This window comes from Thermothielavioides terrestris, chromosome 1 (genome assembly GCF_000226115.1).
Source record: "Thermothielavioides terrestris NRRL 8126 chromosome 1, complete sequence".
NCBI lineage: Eukaryota > Fungi > Ascomycota > Sordariomycetes > Sordariales > Chaetomiaceae > Thermothielavioides > Thermothielavioides terrestris.
The window spans coordinates 969,191-986,118 of NC_016457.1; the positions used below are offsets into that span (position 1 = coordinate 969,191).

At 59.7% G+C, this 16,928-nt stretch overlaps 4 protein-coding genes across 4 annotated transcripts; 3 read left to right on the forward strand and 1 right to left on the reverse strand.

Annotated features, from left to right (window-relative positions):
* The first annotated feature begins 396 nt into the window (after positions 1-396).
* Positions 397-948, forward strand: THITE_2106503 (uncharacterized protein). The gene has a single exon (XM_003648678.1). It carries the CDS (start codon positions 457-459, stop codon positions 826-828), a length of 372 nt encoding a protein of 123 aa, XP_003648726.1. The 5' UTR covers positions 397-456; the 3' UTR covers positions 829-948.
* A 3,829-nt stretch (positions 949-4,777) lies between these two features.
* Positions 4,778-6,799, forward strand: THITE_2036942 (uncharacterized protein; the record flags this gene model as incomplete). The annotated part of the gene is made up of 3 exons (XM_003648679.1): positions 4,778-5,463; positions 5,998-6,207; positions 6,268-6,799. 3 exons carry the CDS (start codon positions 4,778-4,780, stop codon positions 6,797-6,799), a joined length of 1,428 nt encoding a protein of 475 aa, XP_003648727.1.
* Positions 6,800-10,890: 4,091 nt separating this feature from the next.
* Positions 10,891-12,660, forward strand: THITE_2083919 (uncharacterized protein; the record flags this gene model as incomplete). Its single annotated transcript, XM_003648680.1, has 1 exon — positions 10,891-12,660. The coding sequence occupies one exon, from the start codon at positions 10,891-10,893 to the stop codon at positions 12,658-12,660; it is 1,770 nt and encodes a 589-aa protein (XP_003648728.1).
* Positions 12,661-13,639: 979 nt separating this feature from the next.
* On the reverse strand, positions 13,640-16,873 carry THITE_2106504 (uncharacterized protein). Its single transcript, XM_003648681.1, has one exon. It carries the CDS (start codon positions 15,919-15,921, stop codon positions 13,747-13,749), a length of 2,175 nt encoding a protein of 724 aa, XP_003648729.1. The 5' UTR covers positions 15,922-16,873; the 3' UTR covers positions 13,640-13,746.
* Positions 16,874-16,928: the final 55 nt, after the last annotated feature.

Below are 16,928 nucleotides of genomic sequence, written 5' to 3' on the forward strand. Positions count from 1 at the left end.
TTCCGGGCTGGGAAGTGCATGTATCCCCAGCGGGTATGATGGGTTATGACAGCCCTCTTTGTTCTGGGTAGACACGACATGGGGACTTGCCGAAGCGCAGCGGATCATCGAATTGAGGACGATAGTCTTTCATCCCCTTGACGGAGTTCCCGCGACACGCCACGGCGCAAGTCGGGGGGCTTGGATCCCTCTTCGTATTCTGCTGCTTGCTTTGCTTTGCCTCGACTTGCTTGCCGCCTTACCTACCTACCTATTTACCTACCAGCCCCTGCCAGAGAGCATGGGATGCATGTAGTGTAGTGTAGATCAACCCCAAGACCAATACCAAGCCCGAACCTGGCTCCAACCCGGCCGCCTGGGACCATCGCCGGAAGCGGCCACCCCGGACTGCTCAGAACAAAGACCCTTGCCAACCCGATGCGCCGGAATGTTCTGGCTCGGAATTGCCGGCATGGCATGTCTCTCCTCACCTCTCCTCACCCCTCTCCCTCCTGTCCCCTACCCCTTGCACTCTTCCTGGTGTTTGACATGTTTTCCTTGATTACCGAGTACCTGCACCTACCCTCCGTATGTCTCAAACTGTCCTTGCCGGCAGGCGGCTATGGAGAGCAGCGCCAGGGGGAGGGTTACAGTGAAGACCAAATCGTCGCGAGTGAGACCTTGGGTATTGCGCATGCAGCCAGCGCACGGGCTTGGCCGAGTCTGTGGTTGGAAGAGGACGACGAGGGGATTGGTTGCGTAGCCGCGCGGCGGTTACGGGGAGGGATGCGGACGGGGACGGCCCGGGGGGACGGGACGGGGACGGGGACGGGGACGGGGACGGACTAAGTAGGTAGGTCGTGTAGGTGGAATGGCATATGTTTTGTGGAGTGCTCTTTTGAGCCAGCGAGCTGCTTGGACAGATGCATATGCCCACTCCAATAACATGGTTACCATGGTGGAGCGGTGGGCGGGTAACGATCGCAAACTACTTGTCAAGGGGTCTGATGGGTTCCTGTCCTGGCCTGTCTTGTTGAGGCAGGTACATATGCAGACGAGTTCATCGGGAGGGTAGATCACGAAATGGCGTCCTTGACCGTCTTTAGAAGCGTGCTACGCTGCGGCCCAAAAGGGGCGCAAGCGTTTCACGAAATGCAGTTGGGGATGTAGGCGCGTTAGTTAGCGTGGCTGTCTGGCTTAAGACTGACTTAGCCATTCAGCCACTGGCCGTTGCTCATGAGTAGTGGACATGTACGGAAATACATGCTTTCTCCAGCCAGATGGTGCTGCGAGGGGCTGGACTGTGGAATGTGGACTGTGGACTGTGGACTGTGATTCGGACGGTCGCATGTTTCGGGCCCTGCAATGCACGGTTCTTTGTGGGGGCTGCAGCGATTGCTTGTTGGCCCACTAGAAAGGTACACTAACAACTGCGCATCTACCTGGGTAACTACCGGGGGAGGGGACTTGAGGGTGTTTACTGCGTGCTGCGTCGTTACTCTGTGCTTCATACGTGTATTTGCTCGCTGATTCTTGTGCGTCCCGCGAGTTGATCAGCATCTGTGTGTCACGTAGTTCGGTGTGGCCGCGGGGGAGCTGGGGGGGGGGGGGGGGGGGGAGGGGCCTGGAGCAGCGTATGCCACAGTGCGCCAACCCGGATTGCTGGGTTGCTTACGACAGAAACAAGAGGCTTAACTCATCTAGGTCGTGTAATCCGTAGTTAAGTAAGGTACCTAGGTGTGTAGTTAACTCACTGTCTGTGAGCTGCAGGGGAGGACGAAAGGGAGGGAGAGCGGGAAGGGACGGATGTCGTGTCCCTTGTGTCCCTTTGGCGCCTGTTCGGTTACACCGCGCGGGTTCAAGGACGATCAAGCAATGGTGGCTTGATCTGTGCCTCTCGTGTCCCCGGCTGGTTGGTCCCCTACCTACTGCCCACTGCCGCGGGCGGCGCCCAAGGCGGAATACCAGCCGAGCCGAGAGTCATCGATACCTTCCCGAGTCTACGGCATACGCTATGGGAAGGAGAAACGACACGGAAGATAGCCGCGGAGGCGTCGATGGCTTGGCTCGACGATTCATTGGCAGAGGGCTCACTTGCGCCTCTAGTGTATGGCATAGTGTATACCAGAACTCGACTCCTGACTTCGGGGGCGCCGTAGCGTGCAGTGTGCAACGCGGAGGCGGCACGGTCGGGACCTGACGAGCACGTCTCGGGGGCCGAATGCAGGCTCTCACGAATCACTGCCCCAGAGCCGGGACGCAATCGCAGGACCTGAGGGAGATTGCAATCTCGACTTTGTGGACAACACACCGCACCCTCTGAGCACCGCCCAGCGGGCTTTGATCGCAACACGGTCGCCCACTGCTCAGCACCTCTTTCGTGCATACCTAGGTACCGTACCCTGGATATTTGGAGGTAGATTCTGAAGTCCCGGTCCCGGGGACAGCCAGGAAATGCCGAGGCGCTACCGAGCCCGCCCAGCTGCACCCAAAGGCCCAAACAGGCCCGATCAGCAAGTTCAAGGTGTCTCGCCGTGTGCTTCTTGCTAACTACCTGACCTACTCTGCAGTAAGGTGTATGTCCAAGAAACAGGAACGGCGACTGTGTACTCCGTATTCCGTAGTGACAAGGTAACGTACGGCGAACGGAGCTACTGCCGCAGTGTGGTTATTGGCCGTGGGCTTGGGCTCGCTCTGGTCGGACACAAAGACCCCTGCTGGCGAAGTGTCTCGGTTGCGAAGCGTCTCGGTTGCGGTGTGTCGTTGCGATCCCAACCTGCCATCGTTGATTGACTGCAGATATGGATGCACACATCTAGGCACGGATTAGTGCACTGTGTACCCTGCAGCTGCAGGGCTCGAAGAACTCGATCGGGCGCGCTGCGCGATACTCAGTTAATGCGGACGGCGGTTTCTCAAGCGTGCCCAGCGCGGAATCACGGCGGTAGGAAGAACGATGGGAGGGGGGCCCTGCGCTCATGTTCCATCATACAAAGGATGGTGCCTGGAGATACGTCTAGTGTAGTGAAGTGTTCTCCCGTACTCTGTCCTTTGTATCGATGGGAGATGCGCTGCGCTGTGGGCCTCAAAAAGTGGCGCTGGGTGGCCCGGCTTGACCCGTCAATCAGGAGTCCTGGACCGCGGGAAGGGTGGAGTCTCCTGGCTTGTGGGGCTATGGGTCCTGCCCTTTAAGGAAACCACGGCATCCACAAGAGGCCTAACGTTAACCAGACCCCCCGTCAATGTCGACGAGCTGAGTGCCGCCGACTTCCGTGGACAGGCGCCTTGCCGCCGTTTCCGCTTCCTCCAAACACAGCACACTGCATAATTACCGTTACCATGGTACGTTGATTGCCCAGGACCCGACAAATGGCCCGTGGCTTGGTCCAGACCTGGGTTAGTTAACGTTATGGAAGATATCGCACCGACTTTCTCTTGGCTCGGCGATCGAACAATCGTGGAATGCGGAGCCGAAGCCAGTTTGGCCGGTGGCTGCGAAGCGAGATCGGGAATACACTAAACTAGCGTTTAAGTTAACTTTACTGTGTCCACAGTCGATGGCCAGCCGGCCAGGAGAAGCGCGGCGCAGAAGTTCCGCAGGCGAGTCACTCCAGAGTTTCAACCAGCTGAATTATCAGAGCAACTATGATTCGACGCGATCATCACCTTGGGCTCTTCTGTTGCAACGCAACTACCCAGGTAGCGACCTACGCAGAGCCGCATAGGTAGTCGTCTGTCGGTCCATTGGTCGGTCTGTCTTGTCGCAGGGAGGGGGTGTCCCAATAACTGACACCGAGAGTAGCGCGAGACTTGCATGTCCCGATAGTTAACGTTAAAATACCTGGCTGGTCGAGGTGACGCGGACAGCCCTTTGTTACACTACCCCGTGGCCGTGGGGCGCGAACCATCGCGCCCGCCCCAGTTCCCGCCCGGTCGCGCTCACGCAATGATGGGGGACGCTTCTGGGTCAGCCTGTGACGGGCCACAGACCACACCCGCCCACTGGCACTGGGCGGCCATCGACCTCCGCCCCGCTGATTGACTGTTGGCTGCCCTCCGCCGCTATACCCTCTCCGTCACCAGCCGGGGTGGCACACATGCGGCGCAGCGACCTGGCCGGCCCACAACCTTCAGCCAACACCCAGCTTTCAGGGGTTCAGAGGCAATTCAAGTCAAGCGCGCCAAGAAGACCCTTGCTCAGCCCCGGCCCACCACCCCTGCGCGCGAGCCCAGGTACCTCTGCCCTTCGGTTTGCGGGGAGGTACTTGTGCGGCTCTGCTCTGCAGAGAAGAGAGGGTGTAGGACTCTTGCCCCCCTCCCCCCCCCCCAGGTGGGCGTCCGGCCCAGCTGTGGCGGAAGCACCAAGCCAGACAGGACGGGACAACCTGGGACGCGCGGAACGATGAGCGGAACGATGAGCGCTTGGTACCATGGCCCCGCTACGCATATCACTTCTTCTTAAGTGTCCGACTCTCTCCAAACTGCGCCTTCCCGCGTGCACCATGTGGCAGACCTGCGTCGGTCGAGTCGAATGTAAGCCTCAAGGTCCCGTACCTTGACCACAGATATATTCGGCCGCCGCCGCAGCCTCGTTCCCTGCTCCCCTCGCCGGTTCGACACCCCCGGCACTGCACACCCATCCCACATACGGGACCTTGCGGCGGCACCTTTTTTGAGATCAACCAGAGAGCCCACCTGCCTCATCTGTTGCTCGCTTTCCTCCCGCTGCCGTCCTCGACAAATCTGCACGCCGTCTTGGGGGATCTGGGTGATAATAACAGACTCACCATCCCCCAACATGGCCGACCCCTACGTGTTTGGGGGGGCTGCTTTCCCCTACGAGGACATGGCCTTCTCCAGCCAGCCCTTCGCTGGGTTGGACGACGGCCTGCTGGACTCGAACATGACCTACATCGATCCTACGCTGCAGATTGCTCCGACGATCCCCTTTGCCAACGCCTGGGATGCTCCGATGCAGCGAGCCCTCAAAGAGCCCTCGAAGGCGACCTTCGTGACCGATGCTTCCAGTCAGATGCCCACACGCGCGCAGATCCGTCCAACGGTAGGCATCCCGGCCATGCCGCCACCCCATGCCCGCTTCGCCAGCCCCATCTCGTCCATCGAGCCGTCCTCGTCGGCCAGCGCACGCAGCCCTCGCGCAGACTCCGAGTCGTACTATGACAGCTTTCCCGGAACCCCCCCGGACACGGCCGTGCTGTCGCCGTTCCAGACCCCGGTGCCTCTGGAGCCATACTCGAACGCGCATGCGGTGCAGTTCAGGAGCATGGGCCCGCCGGACTACGTCAGCCCTTACGACGTAAACCCGAGCCACCAGTCCGAGTACAGCGAGAGCGACGGCGGCGTCATCGACTTCACCGTCCAGCCGGGCTACAGCTTTGACAGCCACGTCAGCGAGGAGCCCGCGCCGGGCGCTGCTACGCCGGACTTCCATGCCGAGAGGATGGCAAGTCCCGAACCGATGCGGTCGATGGTCGAGGAGGAGGTTCAGACCTCTAGCCGCTACCCGCATCTGTTCCCGGCAAAGGTAGAGGGGGACATGAACTCGGAGGACGAAGGCCGGCTCAAGCGGCAGAGCGACGACGATGCCGATGATGAATATCAACCAAACAAAAGACAGAAGCCCAACACCCGGACTGCGGCCCGGCATGTAAATGCAACCGCCCCATCGCCGCCACCGCGGAGACGACGGAACAAAGCCGGCAACCTGCCCGGTGACGCGCGCACAATGCCGTCCTCCTCGCCGCGCGCCGCGAAGACCAGCACGCTCGCCTGCCCGGATTGCAACCACGCCAGCTTTCATTCCCAGCCCGACCTCGACGCCCACGTCAAGAAGCATCACCACCTGCGGCCTTTCAACTGCGTCTTCGACTTCGCCGGCTGCGAGGCGACCTTTTCGAGCAAGAACGAATGGAAACGCCACGTCAACACGCAGCACCTCCTCCTGAACTACTGGGTTTGCACCGAGGGCACCTGCGCCAACGCCCGACCACAAACCAGCCCCTCATCCCCGTCCCCATACCCCTCCTCCCCAGCCCACAAAGACGGCGCCGCACCCCCGACCGGCGCCATCTTCAACCGCAAAGACCTCTTCACCCAGCACCTCAAGCGCATGCACGCCCCGAAACAAGTCAAAGACCACGTCCTACCCGGAACATCCAGCGGCACCACCGGCAAGAAGCCCTCTTCCTCCTCCACCTCCACCTCATCGTCATCGTCATCATCAGGAGGAGGAGGCAGCCGCGGCAGCGGCATCGGCGCCGCAGCCAGCCCCGCGACGCAGACGCTGCTGGCCGAGTGGGACGCGCGCCTGCGCCGGCTGCAGGAGAGCAGCATCCGGCCGCGGTGCCCGCTGCCGCAGACGATGCGGTGCCCCGTGCCGGCGTGCGGCGCGCCGCCCTTCCGCGGCGCCGACGCCTGGAACCAGCGCATGGAGCACGTCGCCAAGCACATGGAGCGCGCCGCCCAGGGCGCCGAGCCGCGCGTCGTCTTCGGCGGCGCCGCAGACCCTACCCTCGTCGAGTGGGCTGCCCGCGCCGACGTGGCGATCATCGTGCCTGCTCCTCCTGGCTCTGGGCCTGCCGGTGCCGGTGGTGTGAGTGAGGGTGATGGGCCCAGGTGGGTGCTGAAGACCCCCCTGAAGAGGGGGCCCGGGGGAAGTGTGGTTGTTCTGGCGCCTGTTGCCGGCGGCGCCGCGGGTCAGGAAGAGGAGGGTGAGGCTGAAGGGGAGGAGATTGTGGTCTCGCAGGATGGATGTGGAGAGGACGAGGATGAGGATGCGGAGGGGGAGGAGGATGTTTGAGTCTTGTTTCTTTCTCTTCCTCTCTCTTTCTTTCCTCTGTCTCTCTGTTCTCTCATGGGCTCTACTCCCCCGTTGATGGATGTCTTGTTCTATTTACGGCCTGTTTCTCTTTCTTTCTTTTTTCTTTTCTCACGACGCATGACTGTGATACCTACGTGTTCTCGATACCTTGTTTAGTGGACTCTTGCTTGTCATTCTTCACTTATCAAAACTACGGATTATACAAGGAAACATGGCGTTGTTGGTTCGCTGGCTGCTACTATCTACCAACTAATAAACCGTACATGACTGCTTGACACGATCGTAACCTAATAGAAGTCTAGTCACTAGCTCGAACCGTCTTGCTGCTCCCAGCGCGGACTCCTCGCGCAGACGAATCATGTCGATCCATTCCTGGACCGCCACGATAGATGGAAGTTTCGTGGCCGCCGCATGGGTCGCAAGGCAACCCGGTTAAGCGGTGTTGCCTCGTTCCTCACCGCCCACCGCCTTATCCAACTGCGGCACATCGATAATAAGGATTAAAGGAGTTTCATAGGGCAGAAAGAAGAAAAGAAAAATGACTGACTCTCAAACGTGGAAAGTACCATGCAGCCGAAAGCGCGACCACGCACGTCAACCCGCCCGGTCGGCATCAATACGTAGTGCAGATCCCGTCGATTTTTGGAAAGAAGACCGAGAAACAGAAAGTACACTCGATAGTTATTCGGCCCTGTCTGTCCTCGCTGTCTCGGGTCACAAAGGCAGCAACAGGCAGCGCTGTCGTCGCTCATGTCCGGGGTGGACGCCGCGACGGGCACGCCGAGACAGCATTTGCGGTCCCGGTGATAGGCGGTGACACGAGGTCCCCGAATCAAATTTACAAAGGACTGCCCATGTCTACTCTACGGAAGAATAACTATCCGCACCGGACCTACACTGCACTACCGTGGCCGGCGTGGGCGACGCGAGGACCGGACAGACGGGATACCTGGCCTCGCTTACCGAAGACGGCAATTGGAATTTGGGGATTGGGTGCCCGGTGTCTGGGGAGTCTGTCCGCTGTGAGACAGTGAATCGGCGATGCAGGGTCTGCCTGGGACGGGACGAACGGTGGCCCGGCCCAATCACGATCAACACGTACGCTTGCCGGTTGCGCAACTCCTGCAGACCGATCATGGCTAACGACGGGATAACAACGTTCAAGCCATGACGGCACTTTTTTTGGGGGCCACCGTCCTGACGGCACTTTGGAACCACCCGAGCGGAATGTCTGCGCTGCGCCCCAGAGATACCTAACGGCAGCTCGAAGACGCATGGTATGTGCCGAGTAGGAACCTAGTTACCAGGTATTTGTGGTTACATGGGACCTACGGAGACGGATCACAGGTAGCTTGCATGCAGAAGGGGCCTGTCAGGCAGAGAGCCAAGGCGGATTTACACATTCCTTGCCATGCACCGCATCTGCGGAGACTCGCAGTCTGGTTCATGCGATCTCCGTGGACCTTCTGCCCGGGACCGACGGCGAGCACAGCACAGTGCGTCCAGGCCTTCAACCGGCTGCGTATCAAGTAGCTAGGAGCAGTGTCCAATCTTTGACCCCGCCAGTCCGCCCGTTCAGTTCCCCCTCAATCGGGCAGTTGGAAAACGCAGCCCTTGGGGTGCCTGGAGACGCTGTGCGCCCGTTTCGTCCTGACGCGCGAGGCAGACCAAATGGCAGATCACTCGCGGCCAAGCACGAGCCAATCATTCGTTCCGGAAATCCTTCCAGAGGACAGACATCTTCCGCGGCGGCTCGTGACACGCAAGAGCCAGGGGGAAGAGGAAGATAATGGTGAAAGCAGAAGGGCGATCACCGACCCAGAGGGTAGTGTTAAGTCGCCGAAGTCGTGTCCTGTCTGTCTCAGCCAAGATCGCGTGGGCATCGCGAAATGGGCGATCTCACCGACAGGATCACCCACAGAACGGCGCCAGCCCAGACAGAGACGGAGCACACAGAGAGAAAAGAGCCTGAAAAGAGCAAGAGACGGCAAGCCAAAACGAGGCGGCTGCATTTCTGCGGCCCAGTGCGGGCCCCCCCTCCGGGGGTGTGGCTGAGCTGGCGGTGGTTGAAGAAGATCGCACCGCTACACTAGGTATCTCCTCGTGAGCCCGATCGGGAAATGCGGCGAGACGTTGCGGTTTAGTCTCGGTCTAGTTCCGTTGATGCCACCTTGCCTGTTTCTCTCTCCGTCGCCCGTCGTCCGTTCTGTGCGACCTTCCGCGCGTCGTGTACGACAACACGAGGGCAGTCACCGACAAAGATTAACGTACACTCCTGCGGAGGCGACGTTTTGTTTTTTGCTGCTGACAGGGTTGCATCGCATCTTCCTATACCGAATATAGAGCAAGGTCCTTGTGATAGAGGCTCGGTCTAGAATCGCGTTAGTTAAACTTTGGCAGTCTGTAACTTCACTCCGCGCAAAGGCGTTCTTCAGAATCCCATAGGGCCGGGGGTGCTCCTTTGGAAATGATCCTGGTTACTATCGTTTTCTAAAAAGAGAAATGGCAAAGATCCGCCCCTATTTTTGTATTGTACACTAACGCTTGTGCTATTCGACCGTGGTCACGATACTCCGCGGTTATTTTCGAAGATTTGGCAAGACTCGCTGGGACGCTTAGCGGCGGGCGTACCGAACATGCCAATCAAAGAGCTGAAGATCGCTTGGGCTAAGCAGGGGACAAGCTAAGTGTACGGAATATCTCAATCGCAATCGCGGCTTTGTGCCATTCCGGATTTGTCTCGGTGTTTTTACACATCAGGTGTCGTCGGGTCTTGTACCCCGTCTTGTCTCGCCTGCAGTTGCCTTGGCCGCCTTGATCTTCGCCCCGCTTATCCCCGCTTACTGTGTAAACCCTTGACCCTTGTTGGGCCAGCCAAAGTCGGCGTGCCTGTCAACCCAATGTTTCGGCCTTACACTAGCTGGGAATCGTTACAGATACACTATTTCGCACACAGTGTGTAAAGGTAATGAAGTAGATCCCACCTCGTCAGTCCCACAACGCTGTGTTGCTCTGTCTGAGTTTGATGATCTACAGGATCGTGATTGGATCCCAAGCCAAAAGACTGCCGCCATGCGAGCCGTATCAGGAGTGCCGGTTGCGGCCATTGGAAAAGCGGCGGACGACGACTCATTCACTAGTACCGACGTTTCAACAAGTTCCTTTCGTTAGGGGGGTAATGACACCCAGCTCTATTTGAGCTTTGTGCTCAAGTTCGTTACTACTGGAGACGTGGAAACCCCACTGTAAACATGGCCCCTTTTCCGCGAAAACAACCCACGTAAAAACATTTCATCGCCCAGCACACGCAGGCCCATCCAAGAAAGCCCTGGCAGACTTCGACGGAGAACCCATGAACCCATCAAGCAGGTTTCCTTCAGTGTCGCTTACAAGTCTACATCTAGAGGTTCCCTGTGTTGTGTCCGTTGTTGGGTTGGAAACTGAGGGCTGTGCCGATGGAAGTGGACATGCCGATTTACCTCCAGTGAACCATGAGGGATAATCTCGGCGTTGGCTGGCTAAGGTGCCTTAAACACTGCTTTTGCCGGAGAAGCAGGAAGGCTATGTGCAGCAAGTTCGCCCTCATCTAGCCTTGCCGTTCGAGGCCAGAGATAATGGACGTGCGACGGGGAGCTCAAGCGCAACCACATTCTCATTGTGCGGTGTCCGGGTTTTGGCGTTGTGGCAGTAAAAGTTAGGGCATCAGAAAGAGATGCGAATACCCAACTAGAATTCGTGTGCGATGTTGGAGCTTCCATTAAAGCTTCAACAATGTGACAAAAGGAGCCAGAGAGATCGAGCACGGTACACCTCCATCAAGATTTTGCGAGCACCGTTCCTTCCTTCCGCAAAACTGTCATCGCCAATTCCTCTGTCATCATCCCTTCCTTTGGGCGGCCGCAGGGAACTTGCAATCTTCTTACCACCAAATCGCAACAAGTCGATTCCTACGAATGGCAAGCACGCCCTTCCGCACCTCCCTTCCACAGGTTCCTTCTTCAAAACACCTGCCTTCGGGCCTCGCATTCTCAAATGAATAGGTAAGGAAGTAACAATTCGCGATGCCCGCCATGAGTTGCAACAACAGAACGCCCCAGAGGAACCACCAGGAAAGCGCCTCGATGTTCGACTCGGACCGCATCCTCGACAGGAAAATCGAGAGACAGGCGCTGCCGGGGAGCTTCTCGTCCAACATCGGCAGGAAACCGCCTTCCCCTGAAAACAAAGCATCGGTCCGGTCGGTACGAGCCATGGTGCGCTTGTTCGAGCAGTCGGCACGCAGTTCGGACAGCGCAAAACCACAAGCCAGCAGGCCGAGCCAGGCGTCCGATACAAGCGGCAGAGCCGGCGGCGGCAGCGATGGAAGTGAAGGCTGCCGGGCTCACCACGACAACGACAACAAAGATCACGAACCAGTTGTCCGGCACACGGAACCTTCAATGTTTCCCGCTGCGCTGGCATTCGGCTGCCAAGTCGAGGAGTACTCGTTGACGCTACTCAAGCACAAGTCCTATTTCAATAACAGGCCGCTGGCCCGATGTCTCGACGACTTCTGTGCGAAGGAAAAGGACAGCAAACCGGAGCGGGTTAGGGCCGCGAGGGATCAAGCCAACGAACCAGCAGTAGAGAAGAAGAGGGGCAACGCAAATGGAGGCAAAGAGGGTCAGGCAGACCAGGGCACCTGCCCCATCACGCCGCCCAATCGAAACCAGACCTCGTCGCCCATTCAGCAGCTGGATAGCCTGAGGAGTGGTCTCCTCAGCTGGCAAGGGGAATCGGAACGCGACACACCAGGACCAGGTCACAAGTGGACGGAACGCGACCCGCGAGAGGTCGACAGGTTCTGGTGCAAGGTGCGCACTGAGCTATGGCTTGATGAGGATGAAATATACGCGGGAAGGACCGGACCAGCGGATATTGTTGGTGTGGAAACATCCGCTGGGCAAGACGAATACCATTCTTCAGAATCAGCGGCTTACATCCTCACCCCGCCCCTCTCAGACTGCTCTAGCCCCGAGCAGGAACACCCTATTCTCCCTGCACCGACCAGACCTCCGCCCCCGGTGCCGACCGCCGCTCGAAGACAGTTTGATTCCATTGACGCGCCCCGCGGCAGGCAGCGCTCGACAACTTCTCTCCATGATGTCTCTGACCAAGATCAGAACTGTCCCGCTTGGGACGAGCCGCCGCCGGCCGCGTTCCCTAGACTGAACATCTCGGCCCCCAGCGAGGTGCCTATTGGCGACCTCCTCTCCGAAGGGTATCTCTATCCGGAGCCAGAGCTGCCTGCTTTGAGTGAACCCGACCGGCCGCTCCCTGTTCCAGAAACAAGTCCCAGACACTCACGCCACACCAGCAGGAGCAGCGGCCCATGGATGCATCCGCCGACCTGGCGTTCGCCTTTCCCCTTGAGCAGCTCCTCTCCGCCCCCGCCCGTACCGCCGCTGCCCGCGCTGCCGCCGCCATCCGTGTCGTCAGCATCAGCAACAACAACGACCACAAACCATTACCGCCGGCACGTCAGACACCGGCACCAACCTCACTCCTCTAAGGCATCCACATCCATCTCCATCTCCACCCACAGCGTCGCCGCCACCGACGGCCGCAGCAGTGACGCCAGCGGCAGCGCCCAAAGCATGCACAGCAGGGAGCGCACGCACAAGACGTCGACCAGCTCCACGGCCACGCGCTCCTCGCGCTCCGGCTCCAGCGCCGACCTCTCGGCGCACCGCCATCACCACTACCCGCCGAGGACGGCGCCCCGGCGGCGGCTGACGGCGGAGGAGAAGCTATCCGAGATCGACGCCTTTCTTTCCTCGGATCCGGAGCGGGAGGATTGAGATCGGGTGTGGAAGGCAGGGAGGACGGTTTTGAACCTGATGGGGTGACCAGAGAGAGGGCAAAGTTTGACAGCTTTGGGCAATCGAGCTACGTACATATACAGTACATCAAGGGAATGGCAAATAGCGGCTGGGGTTGGGTAGGGCAAGGGCTGTTCAAGTTAACGTTAGGTTGGGCGTAAATTATTAGGATCGAACTGGAGTTGCGTTTTGTGTCTGCCAGTTGGGGCACGTCAGAGCAGGAGAAACGATGCAGCGTTAACCAAGAATCCGCCGGAGGCTGGTCGTGAGGCCGGGTTGGAATGGCTTTCGCCCTTGAGGAGCTTGGCGAGCTTGGCGCCTTCGGGGAGGGAGGATCTGGGATGGGGTGGAACGGGCTATTCCAAAAGATGGATGAGGATAGGAAAGGATAAGTATTGGTACAGCGAAATGGGACAGCGAAAGTGGTCCAGCGGACATGGAACAGGAATGTGTATGTACAGCGGAAATTGATATAGAAAATGGTACAGCGGAAAATCAGGACTCGCCGTGCCGGTGCTGCCCCAGCTCGCGAGCTTGCCACGCGATGGCCGCGATGTTTTTCCTTCTTTTCTTTTCCTCCTCCCTCGCCGGCTGCACTCGTCGACGGTTTTGGCTGCTGCGTCGGCGGCTTTTGGCACCGTACTGCTCTGCTATGTTTGGTGTCGTGTGTTGTCGTGCTTGCTCCTGGTAAGGTAAGGAGCAAGACCCCCCCCTCAAACGTCGGTCTATGTGGCGCTGCTCAGACATGGAGGGTTGGGTTGGGTTGTCCGCCGCTGGGCCACGAGGAGGAGGAGTCCCGTCCCGATCCTGGCAACGGGCGAGAGGGCTGGAGGAGTGGAGGGGGTGAGTGAGGCGGATATCATGGGGTGCCGTGTGCCAGCTCTCGTGTCTGTCCCGCACCGTGGATTGTTTGTCCCGTCAGAGACCGGCGCCTCGCGTAGTTACGTCCCAAGCTTGCCTTTCCGGCCTCCTCTGTAGGCGCCCAACCTCGGTGCCTCCGTCCGTCGCAGTTTGGTTGTTCTTCTTGCACCCGCTCAGCGGCCCTGACGACGTGGATTGGAATCCTCAGCCGAGCGGAGTCGAGCTTGTCGTCGCCTCCCCAGCGGCCCGGCCTTCTCGGTCTTCTTCAGCCTCTCCTCGCCCTGGGGTCGTGCCCTCTTCCCCTTTCTGGCTGTCCTGTGGCGCACCGTGCGTCACACCGGGGAGCAGCTCCTTGTATAGCTGCCTGTACGAGTCCACAGATGCCTGGTCCCTTGTGCGAGGGGTTGGCAGGGTTGCTTGCTCTCCCTTGCTTTTCTTCCTCCGGCGCGGCTTTTCCCCTGCTTTGTCTGTTTTGTCCAGCACCAGGGGCGTTCCAGCCCACGAGTCCTTTTGCTCCGCTTGGTCTCCGCTTTCACTCTCCCCCGCCGGCATCTCCTGCGGTCGCTCGCGAAGCCGGCGTCGGCGGGGCCGGGGGGTGAGCTGCTTCTTCCTTGGGCGGCGGGCAAGAACCTTGGCGGCACGGGCGTTATTCCACTGACTGATCAGCTCCTGCGTCTTGTCGGGTGCCGCCTGGGTTGACTTGATCGACTCGGACTGCTCCATCAGTTGGTCCAGCCGGTTGAGGGCGTCTTCGTTGTCGACAAGTCGGGACAGGCCGCGCATGGTGTACGTGTCCGGGACGTAGCCCTCTTTCTCGAGGTGCGTAAAGGCTTCCATGGTCAGTTTCGCGTCATGGCTGCGGGCGGAGGCGTCAATGAGCATGTTCCAGGTAACTCTGTTGGGCTTGACGCCATGCTTGCGCATGATCTCGAGGATGCGCCAGCCTTCTTGAACGCCCTTCATCTTGGCGAAGGCTTGGAGCAGGATGGACCAGGTGTGGACGCTGGGCCGGGGGTGGACGAAGGGGGAACTACTGCCTTCCGCTTTGTCACTCGGAGGGAGCGTTCGTTGCTCCTTGAGAGCGGCGGCTGAGGCAGCAGCGTCCTCGATCATACCGGCAACGATGTCGACGGCTACGTTCAGCATGCCGGGAAATCGTGATACGGCCTGTATGACGCCGTCGTAAGGGACTGTTCCCTCCTGCAGGATGCTGATGGCCAGACGATCGCCGCGGCGAAGCAGGGAGCGGAAATGCGAGTAGAAGTCGAGAATGGGCTGGGCAACGGGAAAGCTCCGCAAGTAGCCGAGGAGCATGATGTTCAGGGTGTCGGCGTGGGGCGTGACGCGGTTGCTTGGCTCAGAGACGGGGAGCTTATCGAGGAGCATGGCAAGCTTCGGCCCCCACTCGCAGTCCTCAAGGCCGCGTAGTGCCGGTGCGGTGAGGAGCGTTGACAAGTCCTCCGGGATCAGCCGTTGCAGGGATTCTAAGGTGAAGAACTTGGCATAGATGTGCAGCATGGAGCAAAAGACAGGGAGGGGCCGCCCCGGCTTGGCGATGGACTCGTTATTGGCGGCGACGAGGACGGTGTCAATGAGGTCGTTCCACACGATGCGGTTTTGCAGGTCGCCGACCGAGGCCTCCTGGACGACGCGGAGGGTGGAGTCCATGCTGCCGGCCAGCTTAGCCCCGTGTAGGAGGATTGAGTAGACATACAGGTCAGTCGGTACTCCCTCGGCACGCATGAAGTCGTAGATGTTCCACGCCAAATCCAGTTGGCCGTTCAGACAGAGGGTCCGCATCATGGACGCATGAATCACTTGGTTGGTGGTGAAGCCGAGGCTCAGGATGCGCTGGTACAGGTCGTGCAGCGTCCGCAGCCGTTCTGGCGGCTCGCGGCCTTCTTCCCACCCGTCGGGCAGCGATATCAGGCTCGTTGCCAAGGCGGCGCAGCGGCGGTCGTCGACGCTCAGACCGTCTTTCCGGACGAGCTCCTCGAGGAGTTCAAAGGCCAAGGGCCTGAATCTCATGTCCTTGGCAAGGCGCGACCCAACGTGGAGCTTGGTGTTCTCGCTGAGATAGTGTCCGCGCTCTCGAAGCGTATTGTAGAGCGCGAGCGCTGAGTCGGGCTCCGAGGCAGCGATTATTGTGCCGACGACCCACTGCGGAAAGTTGAAATACCGGGGCCTCTTGTCGCGGATGAGCCGCTCGAGAGTGCCGGAGAGCTCGGCCAGTGCTCCCCTCCGGCGCCCCTCGGGCAGGCGCGCAGCTTGGCGAACCAGGAAGCTGAAGACGTCCGGCACCTCGTACCATTGCGAGGGGTCCTCGGGCTCAACAGTGGCCTCTAGCACCTGCGCAGCGCGGTCGGGATGGTGCACCATGATGGTTATTATCGTGTTCGGCCAGAGACGCCGGCGCTCTTCGGCCGATTGCGAGAACCAAGCGTTGCGCATGCCCTCGACGGATCCGATCTCCAGCAAGTCCGACACAGGAACCAACTTGTAGCCCTCGAACCTCGGAAAAGACGCGGTCTTCTCTCCCACGAACGCCCAGGCAGACTGGAGCTTCCAGTCCCATTTCCGGAGTCGATGTATCAATTGCCGCATGCGCTTCTTCGTCGCCCACCGGTTTCGGCTCTCGATTAAGGGGGTTAGCTCTTTGACCCGCTCCTCGGTTGGACGCAGCAGCCACGGCCCTTTGGAAAGCCGTGTCAAGCGCTTGAAGGAACGCCCCTGGTCTCGGGCAAGCTTCAGGGCATACATGAATCGTGGAGATACCATGTGCTCCTGAGCTTCGCCGGGCTGGAGCGGTCGAAAGCGCCTCGCTGGTGGCGCTACCTCTCGTGCTTCTTGTGCCTCCTGTGCTTCTCCCGCTCCTTGTCCAACCTGGGCAGCCGGCATGCTCGGCTCGGGCCCGCCATCGTCGTGGCCATGCTCGCTGCCACGGTCGCGGGGGGGCTCTGGCGCGCTCGATCCTGCCTGACCGGCCGCAGTCTGCAGCGCTCGCGAGGGGGCTCGCGAGGGGCGCGGGAGTTGTGGAAGCGGCGGGAGTGGCGGGTTATGCGGAAGACGCGGGAGACGCAACGGTGCCGATGCGAGCGCCGCACACCTCCAGCAGACAAACCCGGCCCGGCGCATCATCGCAGCCGCAGCCGCAGCCGCGGCCGGCCTCGCGGGATATCCCAGTCGGAAATTGCCGGCCGGAAAGGCCAGCCGGTCCGTCCGATTGCGCGCAGCGCGTGATTCGTGAGACGGAGCTCGACGGCGGACCGAGTTGTCGAGAATTTGCTGGCCGCCAGCAAGTTGGGTGCAGACAGAAGAAGGTGGACGGAAGCCGTGAAGGGCATGTTTTTTTTTTTTCGGCTGGTTACCTGTATGGATTCGGTAAC